Consider the following 23,533-nt stretch of genomic DNA (forward strand, 5'->3'; position numbering starts at 1 on the left):
TTGATTCTTTCTCCTCCTCTTCTTCTTTTTTGATTCTTCTTCTTTTTCTTTGGTTCTTTTTCTTCTTTGATTCTTCTTCAATTTTTCTTTTTATTCTTCTTTTTTAAAGAGGAGAGGAGGAGGAGGAAGAGGAGGAGATTATTCATCTTCTTTTTCTTTTTATTCTTTGTCATCATCTTCTGCTGGAAAGAATCCTCTGCCATGATTGTAAATCAATCAGTTGTTGGAAAGAATCCTCTGCCATGATTGTAAATCAGTCAGTGATCAAATCTTACCATATTTAGCATAGCACGATTCTAGGACATAATTGAGGGTTCAATCAAAGGTCTAATTGTTCATATCATGTACTATATAAACTCTGTAACTTACTACACAAGAGGTAAGAAAATAAAAACAGTTTTCTTCCTATAATCTCAAGATGGTATCAGAGCAGGTTTCGGTCTAAAAATATAGCCATCCTGCAATAATCCTTTACCAGATACCCTTCCCAACTTCTTTCTCTCACCGAAACAACAATGGCCGACCTCCCCAGCCCGACTGACCAATCCCAGGCAATAATTGATCCAATAGCAGACCTGTCACAAAATTCCAGTTAATTCAGAATAGCCAAAATGGAAATCAGAAATCAGTGAACCAATTCACTCTTAATTCAGCACAGCCACCGTCCGACATAAAATTGAATGATTCCAATTATGTTGTATGGGCAAAGATGATGGAGATGTTTATCACGGCACTACAAGGAGCCGCGAAAGGAGGAGGCACGGGTGTCCCTTATGATCGGAAAGGAGGTATTTTAGGGTTAGAAAGGAGGAAAAATGACCTTTCTACCCCTGTCTCTTTAAATAAATCTAAATGTGCCTCTGCTTGTTTTAATTCTAACAAGGTACAAAATACTAGTGGGTGGATATTTGATTCAGGAGCTACAGACACTATGACTAATGATTCTTCAGATTTTGTTGTGTCAGCCCCACCCTCAAAATCCAATATTCTAAACGCTACCGGTGGCTCTTTCCCGGTCATCGGTGGTGGTACCGTTTCTATAACCCCAACTTTAAATGTCTCCAACAGCCTCTATGTACCTTCCTTATCTTGCAAATTACTCTCTGTCAGTCAGATCACCAAACAGTTAAATTGCAGAGTACTCATGTATCCTCATTTTTGTGGTTTGCAGGATATTCATACGGGCACGGTACTGGGCCGTGGTACTGAGAAAGATGGACTGTACTATGTGGAGGAGATCTCAAGTACTGGGTCAGCTCATTTAGCTCAAGGGTCCTCAACCCGACAGTTATGGCTCTGGCACCGGCGCTACGGCCATCCCTCAAGTGATTATCTTCGTACTTTGTTTCCTGAGTTTAAATCCATTGACATTCCAGTTTGTTCTTCATGTGTGCTTGTTAAGAGTCATAAGAGTATTTATCATATATCCACAAATAAATCTGATACTCCCTTCTCAATAATACACTCTGATGTATGGGGGCCTGCCCCGGAAACTGTCTCCCCTGATTATAGATACTTTGTGACTTTTATTGATGATTGCACTCGTGTTACTTGGGTTTACCTGTTAAGACAAAAAAGTGAAGTGGCTGAGAAATTCTGTGATTTTTTCCGCATGATTAAAACCCAATTTCACAAGACCATTCAAGTCCTCCGATCTGACAATGGGGGGGAATTTTTCAATAACCATCTCCAAACCTTTTTCCGGGATAATTGGATCCTTCACCAAACTACTTGTCCTTATACACCACAGCAAAATGGGGTTGCTGAAAGGAAAAATCGACATATCCTTGAGACTGCCCGAGCCCTATTGTTTGAAGCCCAAGTTCCTCCTAAGTTTTGGTCTGAAGCAGTTGCCACATCCATTTACCTCATCAATCGACTTCCGTCTCGCGTCCTTAATTTCCAATCTCCCTTGCATACCTTGTCCTCTCATCATACCATCCCTTCCTTTCTCAACCTTCCACCTAAAATCTTTGGCTATACAGTTTATGTTCACATTCCTAAAACACACCGCACTAAACTTGATCCATGTGCTCTTAAGTGTGTTTTCTTTGGTTATGGTGTCCATAAAAAGGGCTATCGGTGTTTTGACCCAATCTCTAAACGGCTCTTCACTACCATGGACTGCACTTTTCTGGAAGAGGAATATTTTTTTCCCTCGCCAACTAGCAGTGAGGGGGAGACAACTGTAATACCCGGCTAGACTCCGGTATCGGAATTCCTACCGTCCGGTGGAATCTCGGATGTCGGAAGCCTCTAGTAGGGTAGAGACATGTTTTCATAAAATGTTTTAAGGTATTTCATGGTTTTAAGTATGAAAACTAAATGAGTTTTTGCATGAAAAGTCCTTGGAGGAAAACCCAGGTTCGGCCGCCGAAAGTCAAGTTTGGCCGCCGAACATGTATGCATTTTGGAGGCACGTTAGGCCTCCGAAAGCATGAGTGAGGGCAGTCCAGGTTCGGCCGCCGAAAGACAAGTTCGGCCGCCGAACATGGCACGCATGCGGAGGCACATTCGGCCCCCGAACGTGGCCTGGCCAGCCACTATAAAAGGGTCCCTTAGGTCCGCACGGGAGAGCTTTTTCTTCCCCGTTGTCGGCCAAGGTGAGTCTCTGCCACCCCTCCCTCGATCTTGAGTGTTTTCCTTAGATCTTCCATGATTTTCACGGGTTTTAACTTCTGTTTTGAAGATCTGTGAGTAAAAAGCAAGTTTTGGGTACTTGGAGGTTCAAAGAGCTCAATCTCTCCATCTCCAAGCTAGGATTGCCTTTCCTCTCGATTCTTCAAGAGGTAAGCTCGGATCCACCCTTGTTATGTGTTTTAAACAAGCATTAAGTTGTTTTATGGGTAGAGATGCATATTTAGGCTTGTTGATGAGTTTATGGGTTTTGATGTTTTGATGAACAATGTATGTTGAATGTGTGTGTTTGAAGTGTTGTAGTTGGGGTATTTGCTAGTTTGAGACCCCTAGGTGTAATGTATGGTATGTATGCATGTTTTAGAACTAGTTTATGCTTGATTGGTGAGTTTGGAGGCAAAAATGCACAAAGGAGCCAAGTTTCTGCCCTTTGGCAGAAATCAGGTTCGGCAGCCGAAGGCACTTTCGGCCGCCGAACATGGCTGGTGAGGCAGGCCTTTCGGCTGCCGAAGTTGCCCCCGAAAATAGACTTTCGTCTCTGTCTGGGACTTTCGGCCGCCGAAGGTTCCGCCGAACATGCATGAGTTTCGCCTCTGTTTGGGAGTTTCGGCCGCCGAAGGTGCCGCCGAACCTGCCTGACTTTCGGCTCTAGAGGGACTTTCGGCCGCCGAACCTGCCGCCGAAAGTGCCCTGTCTAGCCATTTCTTGCATGTTTTTATGTGTTGTTTTCCTGATGTTTTAGGGGGTTTTTGGGGAGTATATTAGAGTCATGTTATGTATGATTGGTCCCTCATTGGAGTCCATCCGTGTAGGTTCGGACCCGAGGAACCGAGGACCCCAGCAGTGAGCCAGCTGCTACAGAGTTTGTCAGAGCTAGCCAGAGGTGAGTGGAATAAACCTTAAGTTTTAAATTAAATGATATATGAATTTTGAGCATGATTCATGCATCATGAATGCCATGAGATATAGTAGGGTGTTTGCATTAGTATTCACGAATATGTTGCATTGCATTTATGATGTTGATGTGGATTGGTTATTGGATGACCCTTTAGTCCTCATATGGCATGATGATGCTACAGCATGATACGGTATGGAAGTCCAGGTTGTACCCATTCTACGTCCCTGGCACGATGTAAGAGAAAGTCCAGGTTGTACCCATTCTACGTCCCTGGCACAGTTGGACTGTATGATATGTTATGTTAAGGGAAAGACCGGTTGTACCCATTCTACGTCCCGGCACAGTTGGACTATGTAGGGGACTATTGGTGACAATACCATCCGAGATGTGATTAGTTGTGATGTGTTGCATTACATAATGGCATGAAATTTTAATATATGATTTCTCTCTTCTGCTCACTGGGCTTTGTAGCTCACCCCTCTCCCCTAACCCCAGGTGTGCAGGTACAGGGTAGACCAGAAGGTTAGCCAGAGTTTTTGAAGTATGTTGATGTAATAGTTAGATTGTGGACATGACAATTGTACTAATGTAATGTAAGAGATTCAGTATGTTATGTAATGAGGTATATTGAGGTTATAGATGTGCTTGATCCTATGAGTATTGTAATCCCTTGTTGATGCATGATCTTAGATATTTGATGATACAGATGTAAGCCAACTCATCTCATGTTATAGTGCTCTTTGGGGCATTGTTGAGATCCCACAGAGGGGTCATGATTATGACTATGTTCATGAATGTTCAGGTTGAGTTGGATGATAAAAGAAAAGTTTAAAATTTTTATGCATGTTGTTGATCATGTATGGGATTATACAGGTTTCCAGGATGTATGTTTGGCTTGCTACGGGTCTCGGCGGCCTTAAGTCGACCCGGATCCTAGCGCCGGTAGCGGTCCGATTTTCGGGTCGTTACAGAATGGTATCAGAGCCCTAGGTTCATAGGATCGGACCTAGAGTGTCGGGCTCATAGATGTTATAGAAGGTCAAGCACAATAGGAAGGTCATGTCCACTAGGATAGGATGTTGAGTCCTGTCTTGTATGATGATGTGAAATGCCATGATTATATGCATGTGCATTAATACTATGATGTGAATGATGTATATGTGATGAGGGTTCATGTGTGCCCACATGAACCATGTGATGCTAATGTTTGTATGATGTGTACTGTTTTTCAGAAAACAGGATGAGAGGGACTCGTCGATCTGCACGATTGACTGGAGTGCCACCTGAGGATGAGGGCACGAGCGCCCGTCCTCCTACATTGCCTAGGGCAATGTCTTGTAGAGCCAACAGAGAAAGAGTGTCAAGGGACCCTAGAAGGTCTTTTGATGTTAGCAGAAGGGGGACAGATAGAGGAGGAAGTTCTTCAGATGTGAGGGAGGTTACAGGAGAGGATCAGAGGAGGGATGGGAACTTGGATGTGAGCATGGAGGAAGAAGGGACAGGGGAGTCTCAGGGAAGCGTTCAGGCCTCGGGGTATGGTTTTCCACCCCATTATCCACCCTTCCCACAGGGTTCAGGGTATCCGATGGGAGGTACATCGGATTACTCCAGCTTTAACCCCTACCCTACCTACATGCCCTATCCACCTTTCTATCCACCTTACACACAGTACCCAGCTTATCCACCCTCACCTTTCTATCCAAACCCGGCAAACCCCACCTCGGGGAATGCTGCACCTCCACCTCCACCACCTACAGAACCAGTAGTCCCAGTTACTCAACCTCCTAGACCTAGCTCAGTCGATGGGAGCAAGGTAAAGATGACAGACTACCGCAAGCTGGATGCTCCCAAATACAAGTCAGGGGATGACCCCTTTGAGTATCTGAGAGTGGTAAAGACAGTAACTTATGAGCTAGGGGCAAGTGACAGCAGGGCCATTCAGATGGCAGGGTTCACTTTGAAGTGCAAGAAGGCACGGGAGTGGTTCAAGTGTTATGTGGACCCGAGACTAGACGGCATGACATGGGAAGAATTTGCGAATGAGTTCGCTGGATGGGCTTTTCCAGACAGTTCTAGAGAACTGAAGATGATTGAGTTTGAGGAACTGAGGCAGTCAGAGCACATGAGTGTAGAGGAGTTCACGGATAAATTCTTGGAGCTATTGCCTTTTTCAGGGCAAGCTCTAGATTCAGATACTAAGAAAGCCAAGAAATATGTTATGAAGCTGCATTCCAGGTACTCCTCGTTGGTTCAGTCAGCTGAGAGAGAAAGTTTCCACACTGTGGTGGATATGGCTCGAAGAATGGAAGCAAGTGCTATAGTTGAGGGGTCAGTGAAGCAGTCAGTGACCCAGTCTTCGAGGGTTAAGACCCCAGGCAGAGGAGGACCAGGTTTCTCTTCTCAGAGCTCAGGCAAGAAGAGGTGGGATAGTACCACCAGGAAGCCGAAGAAGAATAAGTTTTGGAACAAGTTGAAATCCGGTCTGGGATTTGGCGGTGGCTCGAGCTCAGGCTCAGATGGTACAGAATGCCAGAGATGTGGAAGACCGCACAGGGGAGTGTGTCGAGCTGGGACTAATGCATGTTTCAGATGTGGACAGGAGGGACACATAGCTCGGGATTGTCCTAGAGCGCCTTTTATGGGCCAGCCCCAGCAGACAGCTTCTGGTAGTGTGGCACAGCTAGCAGTTCCAGCCACAACTCAGGGCAGTGGCAGAGGTAGAGGGAGAGGGGCAGCCTCTTCTTCTGGTTCCCGAGGTGAAGGTCCATCAGCTCCAGCCAGGATCTTCACCATGACTCAGCAGGAGGCTAACACATCCAACACCGTGGTGTCAGGTAATCTCATCATTGGGTGTTCTGATGTGTATGCATTAATGGACCCGGGTGCATCTCATTCATTTATTGCTCCGAGAGCTGTTGAGAGGTTGGGTCTGATAGTCTCTGGGTTAGAGTGTCCCCTATGGGTCAGTGGACCCAAGTGTGACCCGTCAGTGGCAGTGTCAGTCTGCCAGTTCAGTCCAGTTTTTATTGAGGGAAGATGCCTCTCCGCCGACCTTGTGGTTCTAGATTTGACAGACTTTGACGTCATTCTAGGGATGGATTGGCTATCTACCCATGGTGCTACCTTGGACTGCAGGGACAAGGTAGTCAGGTTCAGAGATCAGAACGGGTCAGAGGTCGTCTTCAGAGGAGACAAGAGGGGCACACCTAGAGGTCTGATATCAGCTCTTCAGGCTCGTAGGTTGCTTAGGAAGGGATGTCAGGGGTACTTAGCTCATGTGAGAGAGCTAGACAGTCAGGTCAGGGAGCCGGCCTCGGTGCCAGTTGTCAGAGAGTTTCAGGATGTCTTTCCCGATGAGCTTCCAGGTTTACCACCTGCTAGGGAGATAGAGTTCAAGATAGAGTTGGTACCTGGAGCTAGACTGATCTCTATCCCTCCCTACAGGATGGCCCCAGCAGAGTTGAAGGAGTTGAAAGAGCAATTGCAGGAACTGGTAGAAAAGGGCTTCATCCGACAGAGTACCTCACCTTGGGGTGCTCCGGTCTTGTTTGTGAGGAAGAAGGATGGATCCCTTAGACTTTGTATCGACTACAGGCAGTTGAACAAAGTCACTACCAAGAATAGGTACCCATTGCCAAGGATCGATGATCTATTCGACCAGCTAACCGGAGCAGGTTGTTTCTCCAAAATAGATCTGAGATCGGGATACCATCAGCTAAGGATCAGGGATGAGGATGTGCCGAAGACAGCCTTCAGGACCAGATATGGGCATTTTGAGTTCCTTGTAATGCCGTTCGGGTTAACCAACGCCCCTGCAGCATTCATGGATCTCATGAACAGGGTGTTTAGCCAGTACCTGGATCACTTCGTTATTGTCTTCATAGATGATATCTTGGTGTATTCCAGGAATGCAGAGGAGCACGCCCATCATCTGCGGTTGGTCTTGCAGACTTTGAGGGAACATGGCTTGTATGCCAAGTTCTCTAAATGTGAGTTCTGGCTGAGGAGCATTTCGTTCTTGGGGCATGTAGTGTCAGAGAATGGTATAGAAGTAGACCCCAAGAAGACAGAAACTGTGGCTAACTGGCCTAGACCCACTTCAGTGACAGAGATTAGAAGTTTCTTGGGTTTGGCAGGTTACTACAGGAGATTCGTTCAGGACTTCTCAAAGATAGCAGCTCCTCTAACCAGACTAACCAGGAAGAATCAGAAATTTCTGTGGACCGACCAGTGCGAGGAGAGTTTTGAAGAGCTTAAGAAGAGGTTGACTTTAGCACCAGTTTTAGCTCTGCCATCTAGTGATGAGGACTTTACGGTCTTTTGTGATGCGTCCCGTGTGGGACTGGGTTGTGTACTGATGCAGAATGAGAGGGTGATTGCTTATGCTTCTAGGCAGCTGAAGAAGCATGAGTTGAATTACCCCACACATGACCTTGAGATGGCAGCAGTAATCTTTGCACTCAAGATGTGGAAGCACTACCTCTATGGGGTAAAATGTGAGATCTTCACAGATCATAAGAGCCTGCAGTACATCCTGAGTCAAAGGGATTTGAATTTGAGACAGAGGAGATGGGTAGAGCTGCTGAGTGACTATGATTGCAAGATTCAGTATCATCCGGGTAAGGCGAATGTCGTGGCAGACGCCCTAAGCCGGAAGTCACTAGGCAGTTTATCCCACATATCGGCAGAGAGGAGGCCAGTGGTGAAGGAGCTCTACAAGCTTATTGAGGAAGGTCTACAGATGGAGTTGTCTGGTACAGGTGCCTTGGTGGCCCAGATGAGAGTGGCACCCGTGTTTCTGGAGCAGGTGGCTCAGAAACAGCATGAGGACCTGGAGTTAGTGAAGATTGCCAGGACTGTCCAGTCAGGCAATGACAGTGAGTTCAGATTCGACAGCAAGGGGATCCTCCGCTATGGGAGCAGACTATGTGTACCAGATGACATTGGGCTAAAAGGAGACATTATGAGAGAAGCTCATAATGCAAGATACAGCGTTCACCCCGGAGCCACCAAGATGTATCAAGATTTGAAGAAGGTTTATTGGTGGCCAGCTATGAAGAAAGAAGTGGCACAGTTCGTGTCAGCCTGCGAAGTGTGTCAGAGGGTGAAGCTGGAACATCAGAAGCCGGCTGGAATGCTTAACCCGCTACCTATTCCAGAATGGAAATGGGAAAATATAGCTATGGACTTCGTAGTGGGGTTACCGGCGGCGTCCAACAGAGTGGACTCCATATGGGTGATTGTGGACAGACTCACCAAATCTGCTCACTTCATCCCTGTCAGGAGTGGCTACTCTGTGGACAAGTTGGCGCAGGTGTATGTGGATGAGATCGTCAGGCTGCATGGGGTTCCTGTTTCGATAGTGTCAGATAGAGGGCCCCAGTTCACCTCCAGGTTTTGGCGGAGTCTGCAGAATGCCATAGGTACTAGGTTGGATTTCAGCACTGCCTTCCACCCCCAGACTGATGGACAGTCAGAAAGGACCATCCAGACTATCGAAGATATGCTTAGGATGTGTGTGCTGGACTTTGGCGGTTCTTGGAGGCAGCATCTACCTTTGGTGGAGTTTGCCTACAATAACAGCCATCATGCTAGCATCGGGATGGCTCCATATGAAGCTTTGTACGGAAGGAAGTGCAGATCACCTGTTTGCTGGGAAGAAGTTGGAGAAAAGGCCTTGGCAGGGCCTGAACTAGTAGAGATCACCAGCAGGGTGGTACCCATAATCAGAGAAAGAATCAAGACTGCTGCAAGCAGACAGAAGAGCTATGCAGACGTCCGCAGAAGACAGTTAGAGTTTCAGGAGGGGGATCTGGTATTGCTCAAGGTGTCTCCAATGAAGGGAGTGGTTCGCTTCGGGAAGAAAGGTAAACTAGCCCCACGATACATCGGACCCTTTGAAATCTTGCAAAAGATTGGGAATGTGTCGTACAAGCTGGATTTACCTGCTTCAATGGAAAGAATCCATCCGGTTTTCCATGTTTCAATGTTGAGGAAGTTCGTGTCAGATCCGAGCAAGGTTCTTAGTGAGCCTGATGTGGAGGTCCAAGAGGATCTCACCTATGTTGAACAGCCAGTACGGATCATAGACACCCAGATCAGAAAGTTAAGAAACAAGGAAATCCCGATGGTGAAAGTCCTGTGGAACCACCACAATTTAGAGGAATGCACTTGGGAGACACGGGAGTCTATGCTCCAGCAGTACCCTCATCTCTTTTAAGGTTAGATCCCTATGTGTTGATGTGTTTTGTATGTATGTTATGTTCTATGCCATGCTTGTGCTAGTTGAGGAACATTCGGGGACGAATGTTCTTAAGGGGGGGAGAATGTAATACCCGGCTAGACTCCGGTATCGGAATTCCTACCGTCCGGTGGAATCTCGGATGTCGGAAGCCTCTAGTAGGGTAGAGACATGTTTTCATAAAATGTTTTAAGGTATTTCATGGTTTTAAGTATGAAAACTAAATGAGTTTTTGCATGAAAAGTCCTTGGAGGAAAACCCAGGTTCGGCCGCCGAAAGTCAAGTTCGGCCGCCGAACATGTATGCGTTTTGGAGGCACGTTAGGCCCCCGAAAGCATGAGTGAGGGCAGTCCAGGTTCGGCCGCCGAAAGACAAGTTCGGCCGCCGAACATGGTACGCATGCGGAGGCACATTCGGCCCCCGAACGTGGCCTGGCCAGCCACTATAAAAGGGTCCCTTAGGTCCGCACGGGCGAGCTTTTTCTCCCCCGTTGTCGGCCAAGGTGAGTCTCCGCCACCCCTCCCTCGATCTTGAGTGTTTTCCTTAGATCTTCCATGATTTTCACGGGTTTTAACTTCTGTTTTGAAGATCTGTGAGTAAAAAGCAAGTTTTGGGTACTTGGAGGTTCAAAGAGCTCAATCTCTCCATCTCCAAGCTAGGATCGCCTTTCCTCTCGATTCTTCAAGAGGTAAGCTCGGATCCACCCTTGTTATGTGTTTTAAACAAGCATTAAGTTGTTTTATGGGTAGAGATGCATATTTAGGCTTGTTGATGAGTTTATGGGTTTTGATGTTTTGATGAACAATGTATGTTGAATGTGTGTGTTTGAAGTGTTGTAGTTGGGGTATTTGCTAGTTTGAGACCCCTAGGTGTAATGTATGGTATGTATGCATGTTTTAGAACTAGTTTATGCTTGATTGGTGAGTTTGGAGGCAAAAATGCACAAAGGAGCCAAGTTTCTGCCCTTTGGCAGAAACCAGGTTCGGCAGCCGAAGGCACTTTCGGCCGCCGAACATGGCTGGTGAGGCAGGCCTTTCGGCTGCCGAAGTTGCCCCCGAAAAGAGACTTTCGTCTCTGTCTGGGACTTTCGGCCGCCGAAGGTTCCGCCGAACATGCATGAGTTTCGCCTCTGTCTGGGAGTTTCGGCCGCCGAAGGTGCCGCCGAACCTGCCTGACTTTCGGCTCTTGAGGGACTTTCGGCCGCCGAACCTGCCGCCGAAAGTGCCCTGTCCAGCCATTTCTTGCATGTTTTTATGTGTTGTTTTCCTGATGTTTTAGGGGGTTTTTGGGGAGTATATTAGAGTCATGTTATGTATGATTGGTCCCTCATTGGAGTCCATCCGTGTAGGTTCGGACCCGAGGAACCGAGGACCCCAGCAGTGAGCCAGCTGCTACAGAGTTTGTCAGAGCTAGCCAGAGGTGAGTGGAATAAACCTTAAGTTTTAAATTAAATGATATATGAATTTTGAGCATGATTCATGCATCATGAATGCCATGAGATATAGTAGGGTGTTTGCATTAGTATTCACGAATATGTTGCATTGCATTTATGATGTTGATGTGGATTGGTTATTGGATGACCCTTTAGTCCTCATATGGCATGATGATGCTACGGCATGATACGGTATGGAAGTCCAGGTTGTACCCATTCTACGTCCCTGGCACGATGTAAGAGAAAGTCCAGGTTGTACCCATTCTACGTCCCTGGCACAGTTGGACTGTATGATATGTTATGTTAAGGGAAAGACCGGTTGTACCCATTCTACGTCCCGGTACAGTTGGACTATGTAGGGGACTATTGGTGACAATACCATCCGAGATGTGATTAGTTGTGATGTGTTGCATTACATAATGGCATGAAATTTTAATATATGATTTCTCTCTTCTGCTCACTGGGCTTTGTAGCTCACCCCTCTCCCCTAACCCCAGGTGTGCAGGTACAGGGTAGACCAGAAGGTTAGCCAGAGTTTTTGAAGTATGTTGATGTAATAGTTAGATTGTGGACATGACAATTGTACTAATGTAATGTAAGAGATTCAGTATGTTATGTAATGAGGTATATTGAGGTTATAGATGTGCTTGATCCTATGAGTATTGTAATCCCTTGTTGATGCATGATCTTAGATATTTGATGATACAGATGTAAGCCAACTCATCTCATGTTATAGTGCTCTTTGGGGCATTGTTGAGATCCCACAGAGGGGTCATGATTATGACTATGTTCATGAATGTTCAGGTTGAGTTGGATGATAAAAGAAAAGTTTAAAATTTTTATGCATGTTGTTGATCATGTATGGGATTATACAGGTTTCCAGGATCTATGTTTGGCTTGCTACGGGTCTCGGCGGCCTTAAGTCGACCCGGATCCTAGCGCCGGTAGCGATCCGATTTTCGGGTCGTTACAACAACGGCACAATCACCACCACTGCCAAATTGGCTTAGTCAGGAGGGGCCAGAACTTGATCATTCTTCTCTTCCTGAGTCTACACCAGAACTGGGAGACACTGACCATCTAGTACAGTCCTCGGTCTCAACGTCACAACCAGAACCTGACACCGTAGAATATCCTGAGGAACACACAACTGAGGTATGTGAATCTGAACTTTTCCCTGGTTCTAATAACCTTACTACTGAACCCATTTCCCTTGAGGTTTCTGAAACAGGCTAATATGTCCTACCCCCTCGGAATAATAGAGGAATTCCACCCAGGAGATATGATCCAGAATTCGAGGCAGCCAGGTCCAGATACCCTGTGGCAAATGTTACCAGAGGAGAAAGACTATCACCTCAGTTGGTCAACCTACAGAAAAACATTTGCTCAGAATGGATACCAAAGGATGCCACAGAGGCCCAGAAGGACAAAAGATGGGTTGAGGCTGTAACGACCCGGAAATCCGACCCGTTACCGGCGCTAGGATCCAGATCGGCTTAAGGCCGCCGGGACCCGTAGCAAGCCTACATACCTCCTGTAAACCTGTGGAATCCCACACATAACAACATATACATGATCTGTAAAAATTTTTTCTTTTCTCTTATCCAAGCAAAACCTGTGCATGCACAAAATCATACATAAACCCCACACTGGAGTCCTCATCAAATACTCCAATGGGGTATCATCATCATACATATCAGCTTGGATAACCATGGTCATTAACATCATTACTCGTTAAACATTCTGTACATAATGGGGACTCACACACCTCTAGGTCAAGCACTACTATAATCCTCAATACATCATCAAATCATTCATTACATTACATGGTCATAATTACTCATTACATCATATTCATGTCCACTACTATCTATTACAACATACATGACTGAACTTCACTCTAGCCGACTTCCTGATCTATCCTGTACCTGCAACTCTAGGGATAAAGGGAGTGGGGTGAGCTACTAGAGCCCAGTGAGCAGAATAATAAAACATCAATTTAAATCATGCTTTCATGTATGCGCCATAACACAAACATTTCACAACAAGGATGAACTTGTCACCATTTAGCCCCTATCTTTCTTACTTATACATGCCGGGGGCGTAGAGCCGTAGCAGGCACACCCGGACTTCCATAATTGGTCATAATGCCAGGGGCGTAGAGCCGTAGCAGGCACACCTGGACTCACATAGGCTATCATGACATACAAGGGCTAATGGATCATTCAACATTCATCCACATCAACAACAAAGTATGCAATGCAACATATTCGTGAATTCTAATGCAAACAACCTAATATATCTCATGGCATTCATGATGCGTGAATCATGCTAAAACATTTCATTAATTTGCTTTAAAACTTAAAGTTTATTCCACTCACCTCTGGCTAGCTCTGAAGAGACTCTGAAGCAGCTGGCTCACAGCTGGGGGTCTCGGTTCGGGTCCGAACCTACACAGGTGGACTCAAATGAGGGACCAAACATCCATGAACATGACTCTAAAATATTCCCCAAAAACCCCCTAAAACATCCTGAAAACATCACATGAAAACATGCAAGAAATGGCTGAACAGGGCACTTTCGGCGGCAGGTTCGGCGGCCGAAAGTCCCTCTGCAGCCGAAAGTCATGCAGGTTCGGCGGCACTTTCGGCGGCCGAACCTCCCAGACAGAGACGAAACTTGAGTTTCGGGGGCAGGCTTCGGCAGCCGAAACTGCCTCCACAAGGGGGTTCGGCGGCCGAAAGTCACTTCGGCGGCCGAACCTGAGTTTCTGTCGAAGGGCAGAAACTTGGCTCCCTTGTGTCCACAGCCTCCAAAACGCCTCAAAACATGCCTAAACTTGTTTCTACACATGCATACACATCATACATCACACCTAGGGGTCTCAAACTATAATATACCCCAACTACAACACTTCAAACAACACATTTCCAACATACATTGTTCAAATCACAACATAAACCCATAAACCTAACAACAAGCCTAAACATGCATTCTACCCCATCAACTTGCATAAAACCTTCATAAAACATAAAAGAAGCATAGATCGAAGCTTACCTCTTGAAGATCGAGAGGAAGAACGACCCTAGCTCGGAAAATGGAGGGATTTAGCTCCAAGACTTCCAAGCTCCAAACTTGCTTAAAAACACTCAAAAACTTTTGTGGAACCTTAAAACTCAAAGAAAATGGTGGGGATTGAAGGAAAAACACAAGATTTGGGAGAGGGAGGTCGAAAGCTCGCTGTGGTCGAAAATGGGAGAAAACTCTCCCATTTCGGCTAAGTGCCCCTTTTATAGGTGGCTGGCCAGGCCACGTTCGGGGGCCGAAGGTGCCTCCGCATGCATGCAAGGTTCGGCGGCCGAACTTGGAGTTCGGCGGCCGAACCTGCATTTCCCTCACTCAAAATTTTCGGGCGCCTAAAGTCCCTCCGAAAGCATGCATGTTCGGCGGCCGAACCTCAAAGTTCGGCGGCCGAACCTGGGTTTTCCTCCAAAGATTGTTCATGCAAAAACTCATTTAATTCTTACTTAAAAACATGAAATACATTAAAACATTTCATAAAATCATAGTTTTACCCTTCTAGAGGTTTCCGACAACCGAGATTCCACCGGACGGTAGGAATCCCGATACCGGAGTCTAGCCGGGTATTACAGAGGCGATGGAGACCGAGATGGATGCCCTGGAGAAAAACAAGACCTGGGAAAAATGCTGGCTACCCAAGGGAAAACGACCAGTGGGATGCAAATGGGTGTTTACCATAAAGTATAAGTCAGACGGAACGGTGGACAGATATAAAGCTAGACTTGTAGCAAAAGGATATACTCAGACTTATGGAGTTGACTATTCTGAAACATTCTCTCCAGTAGCAAAAATTGATACAATACGGGTCCTATTCTCTCTAGCTGCAAACCTAGACTGGCCACTTCACCAATTTGATGTGAAAAATGCTTTCTTACATGGTGATCTGGAGGAGGAAGTATACATGAATGCTCCACCAGGGTTCATGAGTGGATATAGAAGGGGAGAAGTGTGTCGATTGAGGCGAGCCTTGTATGGGTTGAAACAGTCACCCAGAGCATGGTTTGGGAGATTTACTCAAGCAATGAAGGAAAATGGATATCGACAGAGTAACTCCGATCACACTCTATTCTTGAAGAGGCAAGGAAGGAAGATCACGTGTTTGATTATATACGTGGATGACATGATTATAACTGGAGATGATGTGGACGAAATCAAACAACTGAGGGACAACTTATTCCAAGAATTTGAGATGAAAGACCTGGGGATGCTAAAATATTTTCTTGGAATCGAAGTTCTCAGATCAAACCAGGGAATTCTAATATCACAGAGAAAGTACATTCTTGATCTGTTAACTGAAACAGGAATGATAGATTGCAAACCAGTCGATACTCCGGTAATGGTCAATCACGAGTTGAGCAAGGACTCAAAAGAAGGACCCACAGACAGGGGGGGTACCAGAGACTGGTAGGAAAACTGATTTATTTATCACACACCAGACCAGACGTGGCATATGCTGTGAGTTTGGTAAGTCAGTTCATGCATGATCCAAAACAAGACCATATGGAGGCAGCATTAAGAATCGTTCGATATTTGAAAGAAACAGCTGGGATGGGCATGTTGTTCAAAAAGAATGGTCATTTCAGTATCAGTGGATATACGGACGCAAGTTGGGCAGGAGATCTCTCTGACAGACGATCTATTTCAGGATACTTTACCTTTGTCGGAGGAAATTTGGTAACGTAGAAAAGTAAAAAACAGAAGGTGGTGGCACTGTCAAGTGCTGAAGCATAATTCAGGGGAATAGCAAAAGGACTGGCAGAACTCCTATGGATTAGAAAGTTGATGTTTGAGCTTGGATTCCCATCAAAGGATGCAGCTGAACTCCGTTGTGACAACAAGGCAGCAATAAGCATTTCTGAAAATCCAGTTCAGCATGATCGAACAAAACATGTTGAAATAGACCGACATTTCATCAAAGAAAAGTTGGACAGTGGTATGATATCTTTACCATTTGTTCGATCAGAGGATCAATGGGCGGACATCCTAACCAAAGCAGTAGCTGAACGAATATTCCATGAGGTTTTGGGCAAGTTGGGTATGCTAGATCCACATGAACCAACTTGAGGGGGAGTGTTGGAAAGAATCCTCTGCCATGATTGTAAATCAATCAGTTGTTGGAAAGAATCCTCTGCCATGATTGTAAATCAGTCAGTGATCAAATTTTATCATATTTAGCATAGCACGATTCTAGGACATAATTGAGGGCTCAATCAAAGGTCTAATTGTTCATATCATGTACTATATAAACTCTGTAACTTACTACACAAGAGGTAAGAAAATAAAAACAGTTTTCTTCCTATAATCTCAAGATCTTCTTCTTCTCCTTCTTCTTTTTCTTCTTCTTCTCCTTCATCATCTTCTTATTTTTTCTTCTTCTTTTTTGAGGAAGAGGAGGAAGATGAGCAATGACTATTTCGTTGACAGAAAGAAATAATAAAGACATTTTAATAGATATAAAAAAAAGTAAGGATATTTTAGTATATATGAGAAAAGATAAGGATATTTTAATAGATTTATTAAAATATAGGGACTGACTTGTTAATAATAGTAATATCCAATGACTAAATAAGAAATTACATTTGAGGGTAAACTTAAATTTTAAAAATTTTGTCTATCATCTTTTATCTATCCTTTAACTATTTTTAATAGAAAAAAGAACGATTCGTTGATGAAAAAAAAATAATAACGTTTTAATAAATTTTTAAAAATATAAGAACTGACGTGTTAATAATAGTAATATTTAAAAGTTAAATTATAAATTTTTTAATATTTTAATATATTTTTAAAAAATTAATTAATAAAATTTTCAATATCATAAAAATTATATAATATATATTTTTAATCTAAAGATGACTTCGTATAACGTCTGCTGCTCCTTTTTATCCTCACTTGTTTATGTTTATTCCATGCCCTTTTCACTACTGAGACTTCTTAATTTGGTGCAAGCCAACCCATAATAATAAAATATATGAAGTTCTTTAACTGCAGAAGATAGCGAGGCATCATCATGCCATTGTTTCAGGCATTTGAAGAAGACGACGACGGTGGTGATGGTGTATTTTTTTGATATTAGGACATTCAAGTAAACCGTCAATAAAAAAATATTTCCTATTTAAAATAAAAATTAAATTATTTTATTAGAAAAATATTTTTTCCTTTAAATAGGAAATATCTTATTAAGAACATTAAACTTCAATGCACAAACTTATTATTATTTTTTAAATTACAACCTAAGAGTTAAAGAAATTATTTTCTTAAACAACATTTTTCAATAAAAATATTTTTCACATTTAAATTACTTTCTACAATGCCATGAATCTTAAAACAGGATCAGCTTGCTGACCAAGAATCACTTGTATCACCGTAAGGGTATGGACTTCCAAACAGATAATCAGCACTTCCTTTCCATTGATTGCTGCAATTTCCAACATCCGCCATTTCTTCACATTCCTTCGCTCTCCTTGCAGAACGACTCAGACAAGGCCAGTATCCAAACAAACCTTCACAAATATCCATGGCTTCCAAGCCATACCCAGAAGGAATTTCATGCCCAGCGACTCGTTTCTCATACTCATAGCCAATTTCATCGCCATAACCATACCTTTCCTTGGTTTCCTCTCCTGGGTACAAATCTACAGGCTCATACCCACCGAGCTGCTGCTGCTTCTCTGGCTCGCTGGTGGCCGTTGGTTGGCTTCCTTTGTTTGGTGTTTCTGCATGTTCTTGCCCAGAAGAGACTCCATTTGAGGGTAAGGTTCCTGGGTCAGGTTTAGAGCGAGGATAACAAGTTTCATCAGATGGTGGAAGTGGCTTGCCGTAGGTCAGAGTCAGATCATAGCCACCACCATAAGGTGTTGGATCATATTCTTCAAAATCAGGCTCATAGAACTCTGAAACAGAGTGCGAGATGATGAACTGAGACTGAGCAGGATAATGAAGATCAGGATCGTGCAGAACATACTTAGATTCGATGGAACTGGATACAGAATATGCAGTTGTTGATGCGTAGCTTGAAACAGGATCATAAAGAGGAATCGGATCGTAGGCAAAAATTTGATAATCATTGGATTTGTAGCTGGAATAAGCCATGGAAGCTTGAACTGCAGCAGAATCATAAGAATTATAATATGGGTTGAAAGGGTAATCGCCACTGTACTCACCATGATCATCCATGTAATAGCTAGAGCTGTAATAAGCCATGGTGTATGAATCTGCCTTCTGATTTCTCTTCAAGATAAAGCAGTTTCTTGCAAATGTCAACTTGAAGACATTAACATGTAACTGAAAAATATTAAAGATTGAGAATGTAGGCCATACAATTACAGAGCTTATCTGAAAAATATTGGTGTGAAGTCAGTGTCAGAAGGGAAGCCCACCAGAGAGAGAGAATTTGATGTATTGAGATGATAAGGTACGGATTCCGTTTTAGATATTTTGCAAAACACTGTTGGAGATAGAAAAGGATCATAGCCTTTTGCTTTTAGTTCATGAAAAGGACAAAACTTTCAAAGTCCACATGATGGAAACCACTGGCTGAAAGCAACCGAAAAAGCATCCCTGTTTTTCAGCTGAAGTGTGCAGCATGGCTTGCTTAATTGAATTCACTACTTCGGAAAAAAAAAATTATGACACGCATTCAGTGAATGTACACTCTATTAATAGATTAAAAAAAAAATTTAAACAGATAACTTTACTTCAAAAAAACTGCTAGCTTTACCCTATTGAACTCTTCTCTATGTTTCTTAGAGAATTCTCTTTGAATTCCAATATTAGTTTCAGGTGGCGGCAGCTGCACATCTCTTTTGCTGACTTGCCAGGTTGTGTTATTCAGGTGTCCCAATTTAGATTGGGTTTGAATTTGGGCTTTGAGCCCTCTCTTGTATGCGCTGGTTTTTCTTTTATCTGGATTTTTTTGAAATGGGTTGATCCAATATGTATCTCCAGCCTTCTAAAGCTTTTAATAATTTTTTTTTTCTGAAAAAACTGCTAGCTTTAAAACGACAATGACGTAGATACTGTGAAGAAGTCCAACAATCTAACATCACAAACTTAATAATGTTATATATATGAAATTAGAACATCTCATTGAAATAGAATAGCTTAAGAACTTAATAGAAAGGAAAAGATTACTAGGATCACGTATCAAAAGGTCTAGTTGGAACAAAATGCAGAGTCAGCAGCAGTTGCTGCACGTCTCAAGTCATAGGTCCATCTACATAGAAAATTGATACATTCACAATTCATGTTCCTCAAAGATGATAGCTCTTATCTGACCTTTACATAGGTATATCATATATGAACTATGCACTAACCAGATTCACTCAAATGAGATATTAATGTCTATCAAGTTAAATCCCCGCATAACTATCCACCAATAAATGGCTGTGATGATCAATAAAAACTCACAAAAAGGCCATCCATTTGAAACCAAACATAGGAACCTGCAAAATCAATGAACATTGCAAAACATCAATGGTAATGCTTTAAACTATTTCACTTAAATGGTATTACCTCTGTCTCATAATATCTGTCGTTAAGTTTTATTTACCCAAATCAATAAGACTAATTAATAGTCTTAATTTTAGAAAAATTTATGAAAATTCGTCTAAAATACCCTTTGTATGATCATGTTTTTTTTCACATATTAGTATTAAATGACTTAAAAACTAGTAAGGGCATATATGAAAAATAACAATCAAAATTACCTTGAAATTTTTGAAGTGACAGATAATTTGTGATAAAAAAAATCTCTAAAACAACAATTATTGTGGGACAGAGGTAGTAAACCACAGGCTAGAGAAGTCAGATTTTGATATTCACATGGAAGAAGAGAACTACAATTGCATCAACCTAAGTCTTTAGAAGAGGAAGCTATTGTCAAACTGATTATGGTGCTTAAAACAATATTAATAAATAAAGTTGAAAATAATCACCAAAAAATTGAAATGAAGAAAGTATAAAACAAATACATACATTCCACAGTTTCCACTAACTCATCCTGACGGCTCTGAGGTATTTGCCCCTTGTCTTGGCCTCCTCCGTTCTGGAGGTGGACCATCTCTCCGTCTTTCATATCTTCTACTCTCATACTTTGAATTATTTCTCTGCTTTGGTTGATAAGTAGGATAAGTGCATGGAATTATCTCTCCATTGATATACTTGTCCCCTGAAAAAAAGAACCAAATGTGCATGAAAAATCCCTAAAAAATTCAAAGATACATGTAAAACATTTAAAGGAATGAATAATGATGCAGAATTTGAGAAAGTAAGGAGACCTCCATAATCCTTGTTTTTCACATCTATATATGAGTCCGGCAATACCCAAAGGACTCCTGGCAGACCTACATAACATGAAATACACAAATAAATTTCCACAAAAGCAACAAAAAATCCATGATGAAAAATACTGAAACCTATGCTTAACAATGGTCACTTACCCTTAAATTTCTCAGAGGTTGCTTCATCAACAGTGCATTGGAATCCGGTGTATGTGGTGGTACTAAATGCATACATATTCTTCTTTGCCTCTTCCATGCTGATACACAAGTGCAGTACAAATTTAAAGCCAGTACCAAATAATTTTTTTTTTTTAAGAAAAGAGAATTCTTAAGAAACAATCAAGCTCCCCAAATCCAATTACTCCTCATATATCATTAAGCCAGGCCAGCATATAAGTAAAATATAACTACCATTAACTTCTATGAATCAATGCAAAAAATTTAACCAAATCTCAAGAATTGCACAATTCTTCTTCATTCAAACACAAATATCAATACCATTAAAAGGAAACCCCATCAAATCTCAGCATCAACATCCAAGTATACAACACAAAATCATGACATTCTAAATAGATAGATTAAAGAACTAACCTGCCCAAGACGGTGGCTAGGGTGTTGAGGTAAGTATCAATCATCTGCTCCCTAGTAGGAGCAGGATCCTTGGGAAATTCCATCACAATCAACCAATGATTATAATCGCATCCGGGCAACATTATTGTCTCTCTAGTGTCACTACTGCTGCTCCTTTTGGCCGAAAAATCTGAATCGGCGGCTGCTCGTGTCATCAACGGCCGTGGTTGCGTCCTGGCCCTGACAGAATGCCCCGGTGGTAGAGCCCATGATTGCGATGTGGAAGTAAGGAGCGGAGTAAAGGATGGCTTAAGCTGCGAAAAAGTACAGGCTAGGGTTTTGGGAGCGAAACAAGAGAGTATAAACGTTGCCATTGGATTGAGCACACTTGAGACACTGGCGATGGTGAGCGGCATTTCCGAAGATAAGGGAGCAAGGAGATTTGTGACAATCGTTTGAGGCCCAGTGGAGTAATGGAGGCCAATTGAATTGGACTAATGGACGGCCCAGCCATTTGATTTGTCTGCCCAACTTGGAAAATGATTTCACCTTCTATATTATTAATCACCTTCATGAAGCTTTGTCATCAAAGAGAAAATCAATAAAAATTAATCCATAACTCTTTATTTCGGACAATTAAGTCCAGTTTTTATTAAATTTAACACATATTCTAATGTTTTTAATATGATTTTGATACTTAATTACTTTTAAAATAAGATTTATAGATTAATTTAACTATATAATTTTTAATTTAATTTTTAAATCGAACTGACCGAATGTTAATACTAAAATTTATTTCATAAATAAAAAATTATTTAATGATCCTTAATTAATTTTAATCGAATTTTTTATCTATTATTTTATGATAAATCGTTTGACCAAATCTTCTATTACATCAGTTACTTAACAAACACTTGTGTATTTTACTGAATATGCACAGTACAAGGAATAAGAAACACCAGCAACACAGGAATCAAAAAGCTAACCAAACCTTGTACTTATGTCTAAGACTCATGACTGTTATTATATTAGAATATAATAATAATTTGTGGTAGAAATAATAGGAGCAGCTTAAACCTTCCAACTTCCTTGGGAATTTAGTTCTTGGACGAAAGCCATATTGAGGTTATGTCACATTGTGTTTGACCTTAAACTGTTTATTAAAGAGACAGCCTTATCTACTCTTGTTTCCATGCTTAATTATCTCTAAGCACACGTAGCAAATTAAAAAAATAATAATAAAAGAAAAGATTAAATATTTGATTGATTGTGTTGTATTTTAATATTCTATGTTTGTTGGTATTATGATGCAAAGCAAGTTAACTTAACCATCATAACTTCCTCATCACCAAATTCAACAAATCCATGTTTGGTTTACTAGTCTCATGTGTCCCCCTATAACATTCTTAAACATATCAATTAGATTCGATTGTAAAATTTAATTTAAATTATAATTATAGAGATTTATAATTTAATTTTGGCGTAGTATTATTATTTATGTGTTAATATTTTAATTTTTAAAAATGTATTAAAATATATATCTTAATTTTAAAAAATATATTAAAATATTATTACATAATTAAACCGTTAAGAATTGAATTATTTTATTTTCTCTTCCGTTAAAAATAGATAAAACATATATATCGAGAAATTTTAAAAACATCTCCTCCACACTTCTTTAAAGCATGCTTTGTTTTTCTTATTGGAATTGCTTTCAATATCACTTTCAACTGAAAATGGGTATTTTAATTCCCAAAGCAATTTGTTTTTATTTTCAAACAATAGATTTGAAAAGAAATTTTAATTAAAGAGATAATTATAAAAAATAACTACGTGGCTTGATAATTTTTTTAAATGGAATTTTATAATTTAATTTGTAACAAAATGAGACTTTTTTTTATCTCATATAGTTAATAAAGACTAATGTGACACCTATAAATTAATTAAAAATAATTTTTAATTAAAATAAATTACATTTTAATTCTTAAAATTTTATAAAGCATATAATTTAGTTTAAATGTTTATAAATTTAATTATAAAGTTTTTATTTTATAATAAAATAATTCTTATAGTTATAATTCATTTCTCACATGTTTATTACATTTAATATATTAAAATAAATTAATAAAATAAAAATTAAATAAAAATCTTGACACAATATGCATCTAAATTTAAATCTAAAGGGTTGTTTTTTATTTAACTTTTTCTTTCTCGATAAGGATAAAAATAAGTATCAAATTTTTTTATTTTTTTATTTTTCACATATAAAATATTAAAATTTAATAAATAGAGAGATTAATTTATAAATATAAAGACTTATTAATAATTATAATATTTAGAGACCGATCTATAAAAATATAGAGACTAATTTCAATTAAAAAATATAAAGTTTAAAT

The 23,533-nt window shown here is 41.3% G+C and overlaps 2 protein-coding genes across 2 annotated transcripts; both read right to left on the bottom strand.

Annotated features, from left to right (window-relative positions):
- Positions 1-17,469: 17,469 nt before the first annotated feature.
- On the bottom strand, positions 17,470-19,256 carry LOC110603749. The gene is made up of 2 exons (XM_021741640.2): positions 19,007-19,256; positions 17,470-18,893 (listed from the first exon to the last, which is right to left on the bottom strand). Exon 2 carries the CDS (start codon positions 18,487-18,489, stop codon positions 17,620-17,622), a length of 870 nt encoding a protein of 289 aa, XP_021597332.1. The 5' UTR covers positions 18,490-18,893; positions 19,007-19,256; the 3' UTR covers positions 17,470-17,619.
- A 147-nt stretch (positions 19,257-19,403) lies between these two features.
- Positions 19,404-21,575, bottom strand: LOC110603750 (multiple organellar RNA editing factor 9, chloroplastic). Its single transcript, XM_021741641.2, has 5 exons — positions 21,159-21,575; positions 20,727-20,824; positions 20,565-20,630; positions 20,263-20,455; positions 19,404-19,730 (listed from the first exon to the last, which is right to left on the bottom strand). Exons 1-4 carry the CDS (start codon positions 21,551-21,553, stop codon positions 20,283-20,285), a joined length of 732 nt encoding a protein of 243 aa, XP_021597333.1. The 5' UTR covers positions 21,554-21,575; the 3' UTR covers positions 19,404-19,730; positions 20,263-20,282.
- Between the last annotated feature and the right edge of the window lie 1,958 nt (positions 21,576-23,533).

Source organism: Manihot esculenta, chromosome 16 (genome assembly GCF_001659605.2).
Source record: "Manihot esculenta cultivar AM560-2 chromosome 16, M.esculenta_v8, whole genome shotgun sequence".
NCBI lineage: Eukaryota > Viridiplantae > Streptophyta > Magnoliopsida > Malpighiales > Euphorbiaceae > Manihot > Manihot esculenta.

What these genes read in the sequence shown, in the direction of transcription:
- LOC110603749 (XM_021741640.2), bottom strand. Translation starts at nt 18,489, where the DNA reads ATGGCTTATTACAGCTCTAGCTATTACATGGATGATCATGGTGAGTAC.
- LOC110603750 (XM_021741641.2), bottom strand. Translation starts at nt 21,553, where the DNA reads ATGCCGCTCACCATCGCCAGTGTCTCAAGTGTGCTCAATCCAATGGCA. An exon ending in CTAGCCACCGTCTTGGGCAG is followed by an intron (nt 20,825 to 21,158) that starts GTTAGTTCTTTA and finishes CTTGTGTATCAG; the next exon opens with CATGGAAGAGGCAAAGAAGA. An exon ending in GAAAAACAAGGATTATGGAG is followed by an intron (nt 20,456 to 20,564) that starts GTCTCCTTACTT and finishes TCTTTTTTTCAG; the next exon opens with GGGACAAGTATATCAATGGA.